Here is a 19,257-nt window from a genome sequence, read left to right as displayed (position 1 = left end):
CTTCATTAATTTATCGTTATTGATTTATTTTTGAAAACAAATACGAAAAGAAAGGAGGTTTTGTAACAATCCAGAAACAGACATTTCATGTGGGAAGTGCGTGTGATTTCAGCAAATAGCTTCGTTCGAACAGTTCGTATCAAAGAACCGGTTTACAAAATGATTCATTGATTCCTTCGTCGTCCCTAACATCCTATCATTAAAGCAAGCATAATACATTAACTAAAACGTTTAAGTATTTAATTAACTGCGTTTTAATAGTATGCTGGAGTTTATTGTAATTTTATGTGTCCTCTTATTTGACGTTCGGATCACTTCGAAGGAGTCGTTCTGTGAACTGGTGCAACCAATTCAATGAAGAGAACCAACTCAAAGGAACGATTCATTTAAAAGTTGTGCATCATTACTGGACTTTGCAAAGCGAAAAGAACAAAAATGGGTTTTATCCATCGCGTCTTGCTGTTCGGGGCTTTATCGAGCAGTGGGATCATTGGTGCAATGGTATCGTAAATACTTCTGTAGCTTACATTTGCTAATCTGAACCATATTACGTAATGGGTAAATACGAGGTTATGTGCTGCATAATTACGGGGGTTTTGTAAATGTTTTATCATCAGTACACACACAATCAGTCCTATTGTGCAAGATAAGAGTCTAGTTTCACTGTATTTTGGTCTTTAGTCTTTGTGCCAGTTACCCTTGTCTGTTATTTAAATGATGCGCAATAACAACAATACTAGTATCTTATAATCAAATTGTAATATTCACAATATATCCATATATAAAATAAATGGGCTATTATTAACAGAACATCATGCCCAAAGAATATTACACAACCTTGGTGCATGTCTAAAAATACCATTAACAAATGCCAAAGTAGTTTTTTTTGTTAGTGTTAATATATTCATGCCTATTTTATTGCAATACATGTGAGACGTAAAATTATTTTATTTATTTTAGCCTATTATATCCCTGCAGCGTGAATCCATCCCTAAAGGCAGTGTCTAAGTCAATATCCGTAAGAAATATCATACGTTTACTATTCTACTACATTTGTGAAATAGTATAATTTATATAATGCATGCATCAGTGATTATCTAGTATATGGACCGAGTGCCAACACGCACGTCAAGCTATCGGCTTTCTCAGGTTGTGTAAGATTTGATGACCTTTGACCTCAAAAGGATTTATCATCAAATTCCCTGCATGTTGATGAGCTACAGGCATGTAGTCAGCAAAAATTCAGCCTATAAGGAAGAAACAGCCCCCTTGTCAAGTTAATATTTATTTGGAGCCCTACATATGGGGGTTTCAGTGTTCTGGGTGTTTCGTAAACATAAGGTACTTAGCAAGAGGATTTGATCGAACACGCTGCCTGCCATTTCAGTAGTTGGTACTGAAAGGCAGCCATGCGTTTTTTAGGCTCTGCTGTCGTTTTCTCCCTAGTGTTGCAGACAATGGTAAGAATGGTTTTTGATGTGTATGAATGTGAACACTGGATTAACAGGTTTTCAGTTGCAGTTGGAATTTAAATACTCAGATTTGTATATTTAATTTTTGTTTGAGGGTGTTACAAGCTGTTGCTTTTTTCATTTACATGTGTAAATATATTCAAATACATCCTACTGTTTATGCCAGCTTGTTTTTTCTCTCAGTCTGCACAGCTAGAAGACTGGCAGACGGCCACATCCATTTATGACTTCACAGTCACGGATATAGATGGTAATGAAGTTTCCCTTGAAAAATACAGGTGAGAGATGGAAATCAGCATGTCAGAAGTACAACTGCTTTTGATTTCACCTCGAGATGTAAAGCCTTTTTGTTCAAGACTGAAATAAACTACAGTGTACTTGCAGTCTGGAGGAGTCGATGCTAACTGATGAAAGTCAGAGACAGTCTGCAGTTTTTGGGCAATCAGGGTTGACATGTTTCTATGAAAACACATTTCTGCCAAATAAGAGGAAAACTCAACTGGTAAAAACTGTGTTGTAAATCATAAAAATGAGATCAAGTCGTTAATACATTAAAAAGTTGAAATTATGAGATAGAGTTGAAATTGACAAAAATCACAAGTATGACATATTAAAGGTGCTCTAAGTGATCCTGGGTGGAGTAACTTCCTGTTGACGTTCGAAGTGTTGTCAAACAAAACAGAGGCTAGCTAGACCCTCCCTCCTCCTCCTCCTCCCTCCTCCCCTCCGTGCTTCCTGAAACATTCATGAACGCGCATTTAAAATCATTCTTGTCGGTTATTGGCTGGAGCGTGTTTATTATGATTCGTGGTCCAGGCTGCACCAGTTTGTTTTTATTGCCGTTTTTGGAGCTTGTGGCGACTACAGAGACCGCGTTTTTTACAGTGTATTCAGGCGACAGACAGGCTAGCGGATAGTGAGGAGATGTTTGCTGTATGTGACAAAAAATGTTTTGGCCTAAAAACATGTGACATCACTTAGAGCACCTTTAAGTCATAAATATGATATAAAAATCAATTATGACACACTCGAAATTATGAGATGAAAAGTTGAAATTATGGGTAACACTTGACAATAAGGTTTCATTAGTTAACTACTTCAGTTAACATGAACTAAGAATGAACAATACTTCTATAGCATTTATGATTCTTTGTTAATGTAAATTTCAGCATTTACTAATACATGATTCAAATTTGTTAACATTATTTAATGCACTATGAACTAACATGAACAATCAATGAACTGCTGTATTTTTATTAACTAACATTAACAAAGCTTAATAAACACAGTAACAAATGGATGGGGTTTTTTTTTTGTTTGTTTTTATAAATGTGGCGAAAATAGGCTTCCATAAATTTCACAGAAAATCGCATAGTGTATGATGGGCAAAGACTGATTTTCTATCCACTTGGAGGATATCAAACAAGTTACATGTTTTGAGTCAGTTTTAAAACAAATACTGTTTTCATTCATCATGCTTCTCTTAGCAACGAGGCGTGTGTTTCTGCGTGAGTTTGCTCGAAACAACTTGAAATTCTGTAGTATTCTCAGTTGTTTAGTGTATGGTGCGTCTTTCCTTTTGCATCACTGATTTTGTAACACTAATAAAATCCCATTTACTGTATATTTCAGGGGAAAAGTTGTCATCATCACAAATGTTGCTTCAAAGTGAGGCAAAACCCCAGTAAACTACTCTCAGTTTGCAGAAATGCACGCCAAGTACGCTGAGAAAGGTTTACACATCCTGGCCTTCCCATCCAACCAGTTTGGACGACAGGTACGTATGGGGAACAAAAACGTTTTTAACACTCTTAAATTGAATCGGTTCCATATAATCCAAAATTATGTTTTTGTTCAGGAACCAGGAACCAATTCCCAAATCAAAGAATTCGCCAAGTCTTACAACGCAGAGTTTGATATGTTCAGTAAGATTGACGTGAACGGCGACACTGCGCATCCTCTGTGGAAGTGGCTGAAGGAACAACCCAATGGAAAAGGATTCTTTGGAAAGTGAGTTGCCAGATAGTTGACTTGTAAATTATGTGTAAATAAATGCTTATTTGATATCATTCAAGGGATAGTCCAACCAAAAATTGAAAATGATTCCATATTTAGACACAGTTTTGGTTCCCATTGACTTTCATTGTTTTTTTGTTCATACAATAGAAGTCAATGGGAACTTAAACTGTTTGGTTACCAACTTACCAAAAGAAGAAAATCTTCTTTTATGTTCAGTGACATGAGGGCAAGTAAATAGTGATAGAATTTCTGTCATGACGACTCTCGGAAGAGGTTAGCATGGTAATAGATATGACATTGTTAATATATTTGGACGGAATAGATCTGCTACGCTGCTGCTGCAGAACAAGTATGGAGACTTGCTACTGCCAAAATATACACTGACATACTGCTGTGAGCATGTAAGACATGCTGCTGCTGCACAAATAGCTTACATGAAATTACCTGTAGCAGATGTGTACAGGTGGAGCTCGGGAAGGTGGAGGGCTTTAGAGGGAATCTGTAAGCGTGCTACTATTTAAATATTGAGCTGCAGATGCATCAGGAACCAATCAGCTTGTGCTGTTAACGATGTAATTGTCATCAGGTTGCGTTAAAGGGTTAGTTCACCCAAAAATGAAAATAATGTCATTTATTATTCCTCCTCATGCCATTCTACACCCGTAATACCTTCGTTGATTTTCGGAACACAAATTAAGATATTTTTGTTGAAATCCGATGGCTCCGTGACTCGTGAGGCCTCCATAGGGAGCAATGACATTTCCTCTCTCAAGATCGTCGTTATTTTGTTTTGTTTTTTTGGTGTACCAAAAATATTCTCGTCACTTTATAATATTAATATTGAACCACTGTACTCACATGAACTGATTTAAATATGTTTTTAGTACATTTATGAATCTTGAGAGAGGAAATGTCATTGCTGGCTATGCAGGCCTCACTGAGCCATCGGATTTCAACTAAAATATCTTAATTTGTGTTCCGAAGATCAATGAAGGTCTTACGGGTGTGGAACGGAATGAGGGTGAGTAATAAATGACAGAATTTTAATTTTTGGGTGAACTAACCCTCAGCCTGCGCCATGTAGTGTTTCATGACAGAACTTGGTATTTTCATTTTTGGGTGAACTATTCTTTTAAAACAGCTGATGCACTCTAAAAAATTCTATTTAGATGTCTATTGACTGTTGTTTTTATTCCATTTATAGTAGCATCAAATGGAATTTCACAAAGGTATGTGCATTTTGCCTTTTAATTATGTTAATTAAAAGCCTTTTATGAGTTAAATCTTGTTTTTTAAATAGTTAAATATTTTGTGGCTTCATTAAAATAAATCCTTTAAATCAATATTTTGGGTTTTTTATTTTCAGTTCCTTATTAACCGTGAAGGCCAGGTTGTGAAGAGATATTCTCCACTGCAGGATCCAAGCGTACGTTGTTTAGATTCTACTAGTCTTTGATTGTATTTCAGTCTGGATTGAGTCATAATCTAGGTCATGTTAATGATTAGCTACAGTATCTAAATGTCACAGTGATATTGGCACAAAATATGTCATTTTTATTAGATATTTCTCTTTTAGGTGGTGGAAAAGGATCTGCCCAAATATCTCTAAGGAGCATAATTAGCTGACTGTCAAATGACCCCACGCTGCCCTGCCGCCCCTCTTCATTCTCCCTGACTGACAGCTGGGTATCAGTGATGTCCTCTCACGGACTAATGATGGTTTGTTTCAAAACCCGTCTTGAGGAAAAAACAGACCTGATGCATTTGGCGTGCAACCCCTCCTGAGAGCATCATCTCTGAGCCATCAGTCTGGAGAGAGACCCCCGGTCCTTCTACTGCCCCTGTGCTTTTACATGAAATAATGTACATTTCTTCAGCACTAAACATGTTGTCATGGTGTAACATTTCTTAATAAATGCAAAGACACTGATTTTAAAATTTGTGGATGTTTTTTGTTGGTTTCAGTGAGCCAGTGTTGTTTTAATAACATTGAGATACAATTATTTTGTTAGTTTATTAGTATATTTTTACTATTTTTGTATTTTCAGTAGTTAGTTTAGTTAACTATAATAACTCTGCAGTAAGCTTGAAATATTTTTTGTATGATTGCCTAGAAAAACTGAAAAGCCATCATCTGAGGTAATGATTCTCTAATATAGTCTTAAATATTTTATATTATACATTTTATAATACAAATATTATTGTAAATCTCTTAAATGATCTTTAGTATTATAATATTATATATATATATATATATATATATATAATATATATATATATATATAATATTATAATACTAAAGATCATTTAAGAGATTTACAATAATATTTGTATTATATACGCTAACTGCTTCATTTAATGCAAATGGAGAATTCACTGAACACTATTATTGCTGTTTGTTCAATTAATATTTTGTATTAACCATAACAGTGAAAACAATGCTGATGGAATTATATTATATTATATTATGGTAAATAATTTAACACATTTTAATTATCTTTTTTCTGAGCCTTTTCTCTTACATGCTTTATGAATTATAAAGATTTGCCAACAGAGGGCAGCAGCAGCCTCATCAAAACACCCAGCAGAAGTGTGATTCATTCTTACGAATCGATTCATTTGGTTCGCGTCAATGAACCAGTTCAAACGTTCAACTGTTTCGAGCAATCCTTTTTTCAAAAAGTCCGCTGTTTATCACTAAGCTTTTATTTAGATATCGTGTCAGTTGTTTTCTAATTTCTGGCAAAAATATATTTTCCGTCAAAATACCATATTAGTCACAGCTAATGCTGTAAAACTCTAATAATCAGTGTAAAAGCTGTCATCTGTCATAATTTCTTTCTTAATTTCTAGTACCAAGTTACCACATCTGCTGACAGACAAACGGCAAATCCAGTCCAAAAGAGGCTTTTCGAATCAGTTCATTTGAACCATTCAGTCTGTTCAAACCAATGATTCGTTCGCGAATCGAACATCCCAATCCTGTGCATGACAGCTCAGAGGAGAGGAGGACCACGACGCTCAGGAACAGTCCCCAATCTCCCACATTATTTTCTGTCAGCTAGTCAGATCCATATAAATTAGACGACAAAGCGGTGTATTGTTTGAAATATTCGCTATCATCGGTTGGCAGCGCTCTCGCTCGGAGGATTCATCCCGGGATTTTGAATGGAAGCGGAGGCTGAAGGGGCGGCCAGCCTGTCTGAGGCCGGGGATGGGAGTCCGTTATCCGGGGCAACAGCATCCGAGGACACAGGGACGATGGACGACGGGGACGCGGGTAACTAACCACTCAGGGTTTGATTTGATAAACGGGTTAGAAAGACCTCAGTTCATGCAATCTCATCAGTTTGATTCATAGGTGGCTGGGATGCACATGGATAGAGCTAGCAAGACTAGCATTCATGCATGGATAAGGGACACTGATGCATGTGATATATCATTCCTGCATCAGATTATTAGGATTCACGTGCAACCAGAGAGAGAGAGTTATAGTGTGTGCAATTATAACAGGCTATATAGTTTTATGGCCATGTTGTCAGGGTGGGTGGTTTGATATTACGCGTTAAAACCAGAATCAGCTCGCTAGGCATCAGCATAGCAGGGACTCTGGGTAACGTTAGATGACAGATGGGATGATGGGGGTTTCAGGTGAGAAATAGGGTAAAGGGTTGTATTGCATATGTTTAAAATAAATGCCATAAAATGTTTATTGCATATGTAAATTTGAATGCACAAAAGGTGTTTTTGTAGACTAGATGGAATTTTACAATCAGTCTTTTGTAGACTAGATGGCATTTTTTTTCTTGAATGATTTATTAATGTCCCTTTTCTTCCTTAATGTATTTGAGTGTGCACAATTGCTTAGTATGTCTTAGAAAAAAATTATAACTCTTAGAAAAAAAGTACTGTGGTGTTACCATGGTGCAATGATGGTAAATTGATATTTAGCTGTTATTTTTTCAAAAATATTTTATAAAAAAAAAAAAAAATATATATATATATATATATATATATATATATATATATATATATATATATATAGTATATAGTGCACAATCTTAAATATTTTTTATTAATTTGTCTTTTTGTTTAACATTTTATCATTAAATCCTAAAACTTTTGTTTCTTCAAGGTTTAAATTCGATTTTGAAACCCACTGTTTACCATGGTTTATTAGCACACACACTCACACAAATCCTTGTTGAGCCTTGCACTTGGTTCAGTCTGATAATTTCAGATTTTCACTTTTATAACAGAATTATTTCATCTAACAAATACAAGATAATGTGCTATTTTATTCTTGGTTCCTCATTTGTTTTTCTGGTTTTAATAAGTCACATATGTGTGTGTGAGGTGACAATGAGTGCGTTCACATGCACAATATGCCGATAACCATCGAAAATCACCTCATTCTCTTAACCCAGAAAGGAAAGAAAGCTGCATTTTAAATGATCAGTTATTTCTCTGCTTTTAACATCAATATGTTAACAGATATACACACAAAACAAAGCATTCTTGGGTTATTAAACATAATCAGTGTAAGACTGTTCTTGTAAACACAAAATGAATCTTATTGAAGAGCACAAAATGTGATCCGCTCCATAAAGTGCCTATGTTCAGTAGTATGTACTTAAGATTGACCTTTCTCCAGCTCATTGTTGACAAGATTTGTTCTTTTGCGTATGTGTTGAAGCTTTGCAAACTGCATTGTGGTTACTGTTTTTCAAAGACATAAATGTCAACACAATTGGCTCATAGTAAATGTCACATACTCTCTTGTAGTCTCATCATCTACTCTTTAATTGCTAAAATTTAATCCAAACACTCCCTGAATTCCCCTGGCGTCTCCTGCCTCGGCATCCTCCTGTTTTCATTGGTTTGCTCCCTGGCGTCTCTCCCGTGTAGATATGTGTGGGAAAACATGCTGACTGTTGAGCACACAATCACATGACACGTGTTTATGGGGTCTCACGGTGGCCTGTGAGTCATTTTCTCACCTGAAGTGACATGGCCGCACTCATCCACCCTTGTTTTGGGGTTTTTTATGTTTTGTTCCTAAAATCAGATTAAATTTGGGTGAGTCACAGGTTTTAATAGAGTTCTTTAACAATGTTTATGTCCAAAAATGTCACTACCTCTCAACAGAATGGAATTAAATGTTTACATTTACACTTAAATTTATTAGTTTTTCTAAAGATTTGCTTTAAGTGAGTGTTAGATGATGGCAAAAGTATTCTAAATGTCAATATAGGGGAAATAATGCACAGTTGAATATCCAAATTTTATATTCAATTGTGCATTAACTGTGTATTATCGGCTGATAACCAATATGATAACCAATATTGGTCACAATATGACCAATTAGAAATATAAAATATAAAACCATTTGCACTACTAATCAGTGTGTTTATGATTATGATAATAAATTAAAATAATATGATAACAAAACAGCAGTTTGCAATATCAAGCAGCATAACAGACTGTTTTTGTACAGCTAAAATGACTGGAAGCCTCACACATTCAGGTTAAAATTGGCGCATTTGCGTTTACATAAAAATGTAATTCAGTTATAGTTTTTTTCAAAGCTTCAAGTATGAGCATTAATAATACTCTTTGCATGTGGTAATATAATTATTGCTCTTGTTTCGACCCATGAATGATAAATATCTGTGTTGCTGTTCTGTTCAGTGGCCGTCTCGCTCGGCTCATTAAGAACTGATGAAGGCCGAGATAGGAAAAGATCTTTATTGTAAATTAATTATAAAACAGTTTTAAGGTTATTACCGCCAAATGGACCGTCTTAAGCACCACTTTATTATTATCATATGGTGGTAAATGTACATAATTAATGCATCTGTGAAATGGATTTCTCGGTTTATACAAATAACATCCCATGAGATGCATTTATAATCAAACCATAGGCGATACTCAAAGCTGTAATAGTGTTGTGCTCGCTGATATAGTTTTACGAACGGCAGGTCTGTCTGCACACATCTATTTCCTCAACTTGTGTTATTCTAATAGCTCAGACTGCTGGGAGTTTTCAAGCTCCGGTGGGAAATGGAAAACAAGCAAGAATTGCATAATGGTGTCTCTCTGTATTCCTTTCCCCCCTCCTCTCGCTCATGCCCCGAAGAGGATGGAGCTTTTTATAGGCCTGTGGACCAGACAACAGTATTGGAAGACATTCAATCCCATTGGCACCTCAGAAGGAGTAGGGGGTCTTTTATGAGAGGATACGAAGTCCTCCATTGACGTATTTGTGTTTAAGGCATCGTAACCAACCATTGTTTACGAAGAGTTACCGTATGTACAGTCAGATAGAGCTGTCTAATCCTTCACATGAACAGCAATTGTAACTCGTTCCCAGAATGTTGGCAAATAGTTGCTAAAGTGTTTTATCTCATTGTTGCATCGTTGCTGCAAAATAAGGTTTCCAAAAGGGGTGTTCCCTTTCGAGGGAACTCGCACAGTGTCGAAGATGCTGTGGGAACGCTTGGCGTGTTTGCGTCATGAATCACAAGTGAAATCAGTACAATGATGTGACGAGACGTCAGAGGCCGGTAACATCACGACCAAGAAACTATAAAGCATGCCCAAACAGTGCAGTGCTAGCTTCTGTATCTTCAGTAAGAGCTATATGTGATATCTTATATTATTACATGGCAAGCAGACAGCAGTTAAGGTTATGTGTTCCTCCCTGCCGACCGTTACATCACGGGTGGAGATACATACAATCGTTGCGTTGTTTGTTTGGGAGCGGAGCATGCACAATCAGTGCCCGAGGGTGCTGGCTGTGCAGACTGTGAACAGCTTCCACTACGGACGCTCCAGTCCTGCCTGGCGCTCTTTGAGAAGTGCACTCAGGCTCCCATTCTCCTGGGTTCGGGACCCACTGCTGCCGAGGCACAGCGGTGATCTAGATCCTGGAGATAGCAAATGGATTTATCAGAGGGGTTAGAGATCACCTGATAGATCCATTGCCTTCTCTCAGTGTCAGGAAGTACACTTTGCAGTTCCTTCTGCACTGAGTGAGGCACCAGTGGCCCATGGCCCTGGTGGCCATGGAAAGGCATTTATGGTTGAATTTAACCACCATTAAAGAAAAAGATAAGAGCTTCCTTTTAGACACCCTGCTAGCACCCCCTAGCTTCTTTGGCAAAGCTGTCAACACAGTTGTCAAGAGGTTCCAGGACACCAGTAGGCAGGCAGCACTTTCACCACAGCGTCTACAAGGCATACACATTCAGAACTACATAGACGATTGGTTTATATAAGCTCAGTCACATTAGCTAGCAGTTTGGCATAGAGATGTCGTTCTCGCTCGCATGGAAAGATTGGGGTTGAGGTTGAACGGCAAAAAGAGTGTGCTTTCTCCAGCTCAGAGGACCACTTTTATAGGAGTGGTATGGGATTCGACTACAATGCAGGTAGTGTTGCACGTATTGAGTCAATCCTGTCAGCAGTAAACTGAATAAATCTAGGGTAGTCACTCACTGTGAAACAGTTTCAGAGACAGTTGGGTCTAATGGCAGCAGCATCCAGTGTGATACCTTTTGGCCTGCTGTACATGAGACCCTTACAGTGGTGGCTCGGGACCAGGGGGGTTTCCCTGAGGAGCAATCCTTTTCACATGATCAAGGTCATGCAGCGATGCTTACGTGCCTTTATAATGTGGAAGAAACCCGGCTTCCTATCCCAAGGCCCCGTGCTGGGAGCTCTTTGTCATCACGAGATGCTAACAATGGATGCTTCTCTCACAGGATGGAGAGCAATCCTAGAAGGTCGCTCAACTCAAGGTCTGTGGAGGGGACGGCATATTTCCTACATCTGTACGTTTTTCCCCCAATCGCTCTGCTCCCGGGAGTTCTGGAGAGAGTTTGCCGAGACAACGTCTGTCTCATCTTGATAGCCCCGTGGTGGTCGGGCAGGGTATGGTTTTCGGATCTTGTTTCTCTCCTTGATGGCCCTCCTAGGGAGATTCTGGTCAGAAGGGACCTACTGTCTCTACTGTCAGGCAGGGGCTCAATACTTAATCCCCGCCCAGAACTATGGAAAGTGTGTGCTTGGCCTCTGAGGGGGGCCAGCTGATAGCTTCTGGTCTCTCAACTGAGGTTGTTGAGACCATCCTCCACTCCAGAGCTCCCTCCACAAGGAAATTGTAAGCCCTGAAGTGGAGAGCCTTCACTTCTTGGTGCAGTGGTAGTCAGCTGGACTCACTTCCATGGGACTTTGAGGCTGAGACCTGCAGTAAGCACTAGGGTGCCGGTTTGGGACTTGTGCTACAAGGCATGTCCCTGGCTCCCTTTCAGCCTACTGAAGAGGTTCCAGTCAAGTATTTGACTGTTCCTCTTAGCTATCTCTTCTCTAAAAAGGATAGGAGATCTGCAAGCTCTTTCGGTTGCCTCTTTGAGCTTGGAATTTGCAGCCGGCATGGTAAAGACGTTCCTTCACCCTAGGCCAGGGTACATTCCTAAGGTCCCCACTAATGTGGCTAGGTCTATTGTGCTGCAAGTCTTCTGTCCTCCTCCCTTCAGGGATCCAGACCAGACACGTAATAATCTGCTGTGCCCAGTTCGGCATTAGATGCTTATGTTCACAGAGCTGCCCTGTGGCGTAATTCTGAACAACTTTTTGTCTGTTTTTGGTTTCCTAACAAAGGGTCCCCAGCATCTAAGCAGAGTATGAGCAAGTGGATAGTCTAGGCTATCTCTATTGATTATGAGTCAGCCGGACAACCTTCCCCTGTGTCAGTCCGGGCCCACTCTACCTGGAGTATGGCTGCCTCTAAAGCTCTCTTGTCAGGAGTTTTGCTTGAAGATGTTTGTGCTGCGGCAGGCTGGTCCTCACTGCACACATTTGTGAGGTTTTACGAATTGGACGTAAGATCTACACCAGAGGCTTGGGTGCTCTCGCCCTAGTGCTTTTATGATTTCACACTAGACAGGCACTTGCCAATATGGCGGCATGGGAATAAGCGTTCTCACAGCGTCTTCGATGCAGCATGAGTTCCCTTGAAAGGGAACGTTTTGGTTACGATTGTAAGGGGGAATGAGACGCTGCGTCACCCTGCCATACTTGTCAGCAACTAACTTCAGACTTTTAGAAACTAGCACTGTACTGTTTGGGCATGTTTTATAGTTTCCTGCCTCTGATGTCTCGTCACACCATTGAACTGATTTCACATGTGCTTCATGACGCAATCACACAGAGCGTTCCCACAGTGCCTTCGACGCAGCATCTTGTTCCCTCTTCAGGGAACCAAGGTTACATCCGTAACCAAGATGTTTTGCAGTGATGCCATTGAAGAACCATTTTTGTTTTTAAAAATCTAAAGAACCTTTTTGTACTATAAAGAACTTTTTGTGGGATGGAAAGGTTCCATGAATGTTAAAGGTTCTTCATGGAACCATCGATACCCATAAACAGTGCTGGGTAGTAACTGATTATATGTATTTGGAATTCTAAAATATAGTACTTGTTATTAGATTATATTACATTTTAAAATACTCGCAATCAGACTACAGTTATTAGTTGATTTTTTTTTTGTCGATTACATTCAATGATTCTCTCTAATTCTTCTAATTTCTAAAATTCTTCTTAATTTTATCTTTAAAATTTTCCCTTCTAAAAAAGTCTATTGCTTATATATGTTCAGAAAGTCTTCTAGTTTTGTGGAATTGCACACACAAGAACGGCCACTAGTTTGGTGGCAACGATTACATGGAAAATTGAGAGGCCACACAGCATAAACAAGTCAAATATTTTTTTAGAAAGTGTTTTATTATGATTGTCTTGTATTAAAATATTTTTCTTTTATAATTTTTAAGATTTAATTAATTATTATTTCTAAACCCCTTGCAGTTCCTACACAAACCCAAGTGTTTTAATGCACTTCACGTTGTTGATAACTAAGAGAGGAATTTTCTTTTTCCTTTGCATTTATATATCAATATGCTAAAAGATTATTTTATTCAATTCAATGTGATAAATGAGTTAGGTTAAAAGTAATCAGATTAAATTACCTAAAACGCGTAATATAATAGATTATGTTACTAACTACAATTTTCATCATGTAATTTGTATTCAGTAATGGATTACAGTTTGTAAGTAATCATCCCAGCACTGCCAATAAAGGATCTTTATAAGCGTGTATGGTATTCCGTTTAGTTGCTTGGTGGTTTCTTTTTGGCACAAAATCTTTTAGATTTTCTGGACCCTACATATGACTTATGTTTCTTCTCCAATATAAGTCTCTGGGATATTTTTCACATCCTTTTGTCATCTGGCATGTAAAAATAGTTTTTCTTCAGCTTTGATGCAAACACTATGTATGCGTACAACCAAGCGCACAGCCATTCAAAGCAAACACCATTTGATAGAGTGCGTAAACAAGTAGACTAGACTTATTGTCCAGTGTTTGCACTATTTTTTAACAGAAGTTATGAGCAATAAAAAAATATTGAACTTTGAATAATAGCATCTGTTGAATGGCTTGTTAATTGAATGAAATTTGCAAGAGGAACTCTCAGATCAGAAGTGAGCAATGAAAATGTTTTTTTTGGCCTTACTGGTGGGTTTATAGTCTCTTGATTCCTTTGGTTTGCTTTATACAGTTCTGTTTTACAAGTTTATGAGCAGTTGTTCATATGTTGTCATGGTTTTACTTCCAGTATTTAGATTTTTGCTATCATACCACATGATATCATTCAACCATAGTTGCATTTCTATATGCTAAGTCCTTGGTAAATTTAGTCTCATATAATGAATGTTAGCTTGAGGTGTCAGGTGACACCTCGAAGTTTCTGTCATCAAGTTCTTCATTCCAAGTCAATTTTGAGCTGGCTGTGATCACACCTACCCAAAGCATGTGGAATTTCAGGAGGTGTTTTGCTAATTCATTAGCACTGGAGATGTTTTGAGCTCTAACCCGTAAGTTTGTCAAGTTCATTATGGCTTGACGTAATTTGGCTGAACATCATCTCATAATAGAATAAGAATGCTATGTTGTTTACGTTTAGCCTTAAAGGGTTAGTTAATCCAAAAATGAAAATGGGTTAATAAAACCTTCTGAAGCAAAGCGATTGGTTTTCGTAAAAAAAAAAAAAAAAGCCATATTTAAAACTTTATTAGCTATAATAACTAGCTTCCAGGAGACATCCATACGCATCGATTTGCGGCGGAAGAGTCACCCATGACTCGATGCGTGACAACGCGGAAGTGCAGAGGTTAAAGCAAAACAAAACACCGGTCACGAAATAGAAGTTTAAAAGAGAAGAGGAGCTTGAGTTTGTTGCACAGGCCTATTTGATTAAATTGTGAAAGGCGTCTAAGCTAACGCTACTCCTAAATCCTGCGTCATACATCACGTCACGGTTACTCTTGTGGCGCAAGTTGACTTGTGCAGTCGACTTGTGTGACTAGAGCCGTATGGATTACTTTTGTGATGAATGGATACACTTGTTTTGGCTTCAAAATGGGTGCCCCCATTCACCGCCATTATAAAGCTTGGAAGAGCTAGGACATTTTTTAATATAACTCGGATTTTATTTGTCTGAAAGAAGAAAGTCATATACACCTTGGATGGCTTGAGGGTGAATAAATCATGGGGTAATTTTCATTTTGTGGGTGAACTATCCCTATAAGTAACCTTTAAGAATTTATGCTATATTAAGGTAATTTTTGAAAAGCTTTTGCTCTGTTTAACACAATTTACCTTGTTTCACCAGATGTTTTATACAGAATTCCTTCCCAAAATCAATTTCTGAACCTTGAAATTTATAACCTCCTTTAACAGTTTATACATTTTGTGTGTTAAAGATGTAGCTTAGCGGTTCGTGCATACTGTATGCTCAGACACTGTCTCAAGTGGGCAGTCTGAATCTCAGTCATTTTCTTCTGTACCTATAAATAAAAATAGAATTAATAAACAAATTTTTGCTGGTCTAATGGTCTTTATTAGATGTGTGGTTGACCTTGGGTAGTGGAGTATAGCAGAAATCCTACAGCATGTTTGAGCGCACCAGCTTGAACTGAGGCCAAACCTAACATCCCCGAACAGGGTCTAGGAAAAAGCTCTTTTATAGAGAACCACAATGTTGCCCAAACAGTCCATAACAGTTTCAGGAGCCCACATTGACAGCTGGATCCAGAAATAACAGGAACTAACTTGGTCATGAGGCTTGTTGGCGTGGATGTACTATTTCAGAGGTGAAATGGAAAATTGATTTTGTTTGGGACATTGCAGTCTTTATGTTTTTTCTAACTTTGAGCTTCCAACTTCCTTCCATAGATGTCACAACAACAAATTTACCAAAAAACGGGAAGCTTGCTGGTGGAAAATCTAGCTGGTAAAGAATTTCTAGCTGGTCAAAGTTAGCCATTAGTGCTGGTAACTGATATAACATCTTGGACTAGCAACAAACCAGCTTCCAGTTGGTTATGTCATCTTAGCTTGTCTACCACCCAACCATCTTCACCAGATGGTGATGCAGATGGTTGCCAGCTGAAAACCTGCTGCCATTTTTCATAAAAAAATACAGTTATCAGCTTAAAAGTATAGTTCACCAAAATATTATTTACTAATCATCTTCCCTTCAGGGTAGCTGGTATTCCTGAAACTGTATCAATGAGTCAACATGTCAAGAACTGATTCAGTCTAATTTGTGAATGAATCATTCTGAGTGGTTTCAAATGATTCATTGAAGATCAGACTCAAAAGAATGATACGTTAAGCAATCAAAAGCTAATGTATTTAGGGCAGATGTTAAGATTTTACCCTCAAGTTAGCTACTAATAATTTTGAATGGACCAAAAGTCAAGAACTAATTTATTCTGATTTGTGAACGAATTGTTCCGATTTTGTGAACCATTTCAAATGATTAATTGAAAATCTGACAAAAAAAAAAAAAAAGAAAATCTGTAGAATTTTACAATTGTAATGTCTTATTTTGTTTTTTATTACCTTATATTTTTATTTAGTAATAATAATAATTTTTATATATATATATATATATATATATATATATATATATATATATATATATATATATATATATATATATATATAGCAATTTATACTAACCCAAATCGTGCAGTCCTAATATGAACCACTTTTATGCTTTCCTTTTTGAAGCTTAAAACCTCCAGACTCATTCTTTGTAAAGGCATTGAATAGAATAAGCAGCACATTTCTCAAAATTTCTCCTTTTCTGTTCTATAAAAAAGGAAACTCATACAGGTTTGGAATGACATGAGGCTGAGTAAACGGGGGCAGAATATACATTTTTGGGTTGACTTTTCCTTTAAGCTGTTTTTAGCTGGATTTTCCAGCATGCCCGTCATCTTCGTTTTGCTATTGCTTTCACACTGCATGGCTATGAGCTGCTGTGTCTAGCGGCCAATGCCCTATTTAGAGCAGCATGTGTCTGTTGATGCCACATGCATATGCAAACTCCGAGAAAGCTTGATGACCTTGATTGGGATGCCATGGAAACCGAGGAACTGAATGGGAGCGTGTGCAGATGCATCTGGGGCAACTGTGGGGTGAGAAGCACAGCTCAAGGAATCCTGCCGTCATCTTCACATGGTGTATTTTCATCAAACCATCTTTGTCAACAAACATCCCAGTCGCCGTTGACAGCTGCTGCTGATGCTTGAGGGGCGGCATTGGAATATAAATGGAGACTGAATAATGAAGTCGGCTGATGCTGTCTGCGCTTTAGAGGGTGACCTGTTGACTCTTGGAAGTCTGTTTATAATTTCAGATTAACATCTCGTAATCATAGGCACACAAATCTGGTTTCAAATCACGATCCAAATCACTGACTGTCTGCATTTTCATTTTGCAACCAATGAAATGTGATTCTTTTATTTAGATAGTGTTGTCAATACCCGGTTAATCACTATTCTTTTTCTTTCCTAGACACTATGTCAAAAAAGGCTTTCATCACAGAGGTACGTTCCTTTATCACATATCAAGAATATCTACTATTAGACTGCAAGCAAACCTGTTCATGTAGGGAGTGCAGGTTGGTGGTATCTCATATTTTTCTTTTTATACCAGATGCCTTCATCGTCAGGCCAGCCGGCACATGGGAAGAAGATCGGCCACAGGGGAGTGGATGCTTCAGGAGAAACCACATATAAGAAGGTACATTGCGCCGAATCAATTTCAACTTTTTTCTAGATTCGATATTGATTATTTTTATTTGGACATGCTCATGTCCTCTCTTTTTACATTTAGATTGTTTGCCGCCATCTAACGCTAACCTAAAATTAGTTCAATCAGTTTTAAAAACTTTGCTAGATTCGGTATTGATTCCATTCAGATAATTTTAGTTCTAGGGACACACTTCATATATATATATCGGTATCATATCAGTCAATATTATTTATTTTTTTATGTTTTAATTTTTTAACTTTTCAATGTTTTATATTGTATATTTATGCTTATTTTCTCTCTTTGCATTTAGATAACCATTGCCATCATCTAACACTAACCTAAATTTAATCTATAAAAACATTAATTTAATAACACAGTGAAATGTAATCTTTAGCAAATCTTAAGATATCTTAAGAATATCCATTTTTCATACTGTATATTTGATTTTTGTAAAGCCTAAATTTACTTTAGCATTTAAAACAATTGATATTAGTTTGTCCTTATTTTTTTATTTATGTAGACAAAATAGTGTTGATTTTTTTAAAAATGTAACATTTACCATTCAATATATAAATATAACTGCATATAATAATAATATCCAAACTAATTATTGGTTTATCTGTATCAACCATAACTGTAATATTGCTAATAAGCTAGATCTGCAGAAATGTGACACTAAGCGACATCAGAACAAAAAACATAGATTAAAAGATCAATCTCTGGGTTAATATTTAAGAAAATATGTCTCTAGTAAAAATTTTTTCTTCTTTTTTTTTCAGACCACATCTTCAGCACTCAAGGGGGCCATTCAGCTTGGGATTGGCTACACAGTTGGCAACTTGAGTTCCAAGCCTGAGCGGGACGTCCTAATGCAGGATTTCTATGTGGTTGAGAGCATCTTCTTCCCCAGGTGAACTATCTGTCTGAGGTTAAGTGTGGATGTAAAATGTCACATGAAATAAATGATCTTCTCCTTGTTCTTCTAGTGAAGGGAGCAACCTGACACCAGCCCATCATTTCCCAGACTTCCGCTTCAAAACCTACGCTCCCGTGGCCTTCCGTTACTTCAGAGAGCTCTTCGGGATACGGCCGGATGACTATTTGGTGAGAAATATAAAGGCTAGTTTTTTATAATACATGCTTGGATTTATTCAGGACCACTGAAGAATCACTCAACCAGAATTCATCTGTATCTATATTTGTGTTCGACTTTAGTATTCACTCTGTAATGAACCACTGATTGAGCTGTCCAACCCGGGAGCCAGTGGCTCAGTCTTCTATGTCACCAAGGACGATGAGTTCATCATCAAGACAGTTATGCACAAGGAAGCGGAGTTTTTGCAGAAGCTTCTTCCTGGATATTACATGGTGAGTTGCTGTACTTTGACTAATGCATTTTAAATTGGGTTCCCAATGTCCAATCCTGATATCTAGAGAACAGGGTGTAAATATATATTATACAATACATGGTGCATATATAATATTACTGCATTATATAACATTTCATTAACTACTCAAATACTTATTTTACATAATATTTAATTTATTTTCGAACTGACACAGTGGTGAACTAATATTTACAGTGGTGTGAAAAAGTGT

The 19,257-nt window shown here is 37.4% G+C and overlaps 2 protein-coding genes across 6 annotated transcripts in view; both read left to right on the top strand.

Moving 5' to 3' along the window:
- The first annotated feature begins 355 nt into the window (after positions 1 to 355).
- Positions 356 to 5,429, top strand: gpx4a (glutathione peroxidase 4a). Of its 2 annotated transcripts, none has more exons than XM_067396105.1 (7): positions 356 to 501; positions 1,656 to 1,750; positions 3,105 to 3,249; positions 3,331 to 3,482; positions 4,696 to 4,720; positions 4,858 to 4,917; positions 5,068 to 5,429. In XM_067396105.1, exons 1-7 carry the CDS (start codon positions 436 to 438, stop codon positions 5,098 to 5,100), a joined length of 576 nt encoding a protein of 191 aa, XP_067252206.1. In that variant the 5' UTR covers positions 356 to 435; the 3' UTR covers positions 5,101 to 5,429. The 2 variants fall into 2 exon arrangements, with proteins under 2 accessions (XP_067252206.1, XP_067252207.1); XM_067396106.1 differs by lacking the exon at positions 356 to 501 and adding an exon at positions 1,303 to 1,460.
- Positions 5,430 to 6,507: 1,078 nt separating this feature from the next.
- pip5k1ca (phosphatidylinositol-4-phosphate 5-kinase, type I, gamma a) overlaps positions 6,508 to 19,257 on the top strand; it is a 41,633-nt gene continuing 28,883 nt past the window's right edge. For 3 of the 4 annotated variants that reach the window (XM_067396103.1, XM_067396101.1, XM_067396100.1), the window contains exons 1-6: positions 6,508 to 6,771; positions 17,419 to 17,450; positions 17,560 to 17,646; positions 18,438 to 18,568; positions 18,645 to 18,762; positions 18,874 to 19,026. In XM_067396103.1, the coding sequence (XP_067252204.1) occupies positions 6,660 to 6,771; positions 17,419 to 17,450; positions 17,560 to 17,646; positions 18,438 to 18,568; positions 18,645 to 18,762; positions 18,874 to 19,026 (633 nt within the window). In that variant the 5' untranslated portion in view covers positions 6,508 to 6,659. Of the gene's footprint in view, positions 6,772 to 17,095; positions 17,222 to 17,418; positions 17,451 to 17,559; positions 17,647 to 18,437; positions 18,569 to 18,644; positions 18,763 to 18,873; positions 19,027 to 19,257 lie in introns of those variants that run through there. The other variant, XM_067396102.1, reaches the window with a different exon arrangement.

Source organism: Chanodichthys erythropterus, chromosome 10, assembly GCF_024489055.1.
Source record: "Chanodichthys erythropterus isolate Z2021 chromosome 10, ASM2448905v1, whole genome shotgun sequence".
NCBI lineage: Eukaryota > Metazoa > Chordata > Actinopteri > Cypriniformes > Xenocyprididae > Chanodichthys > Chanodichthys erythropterus.
The sequence above is the reverse complement of the archived record's forward strand: the minus strand, read 5'-3'. Positions and strand labels throughout refer to the sequence as shown.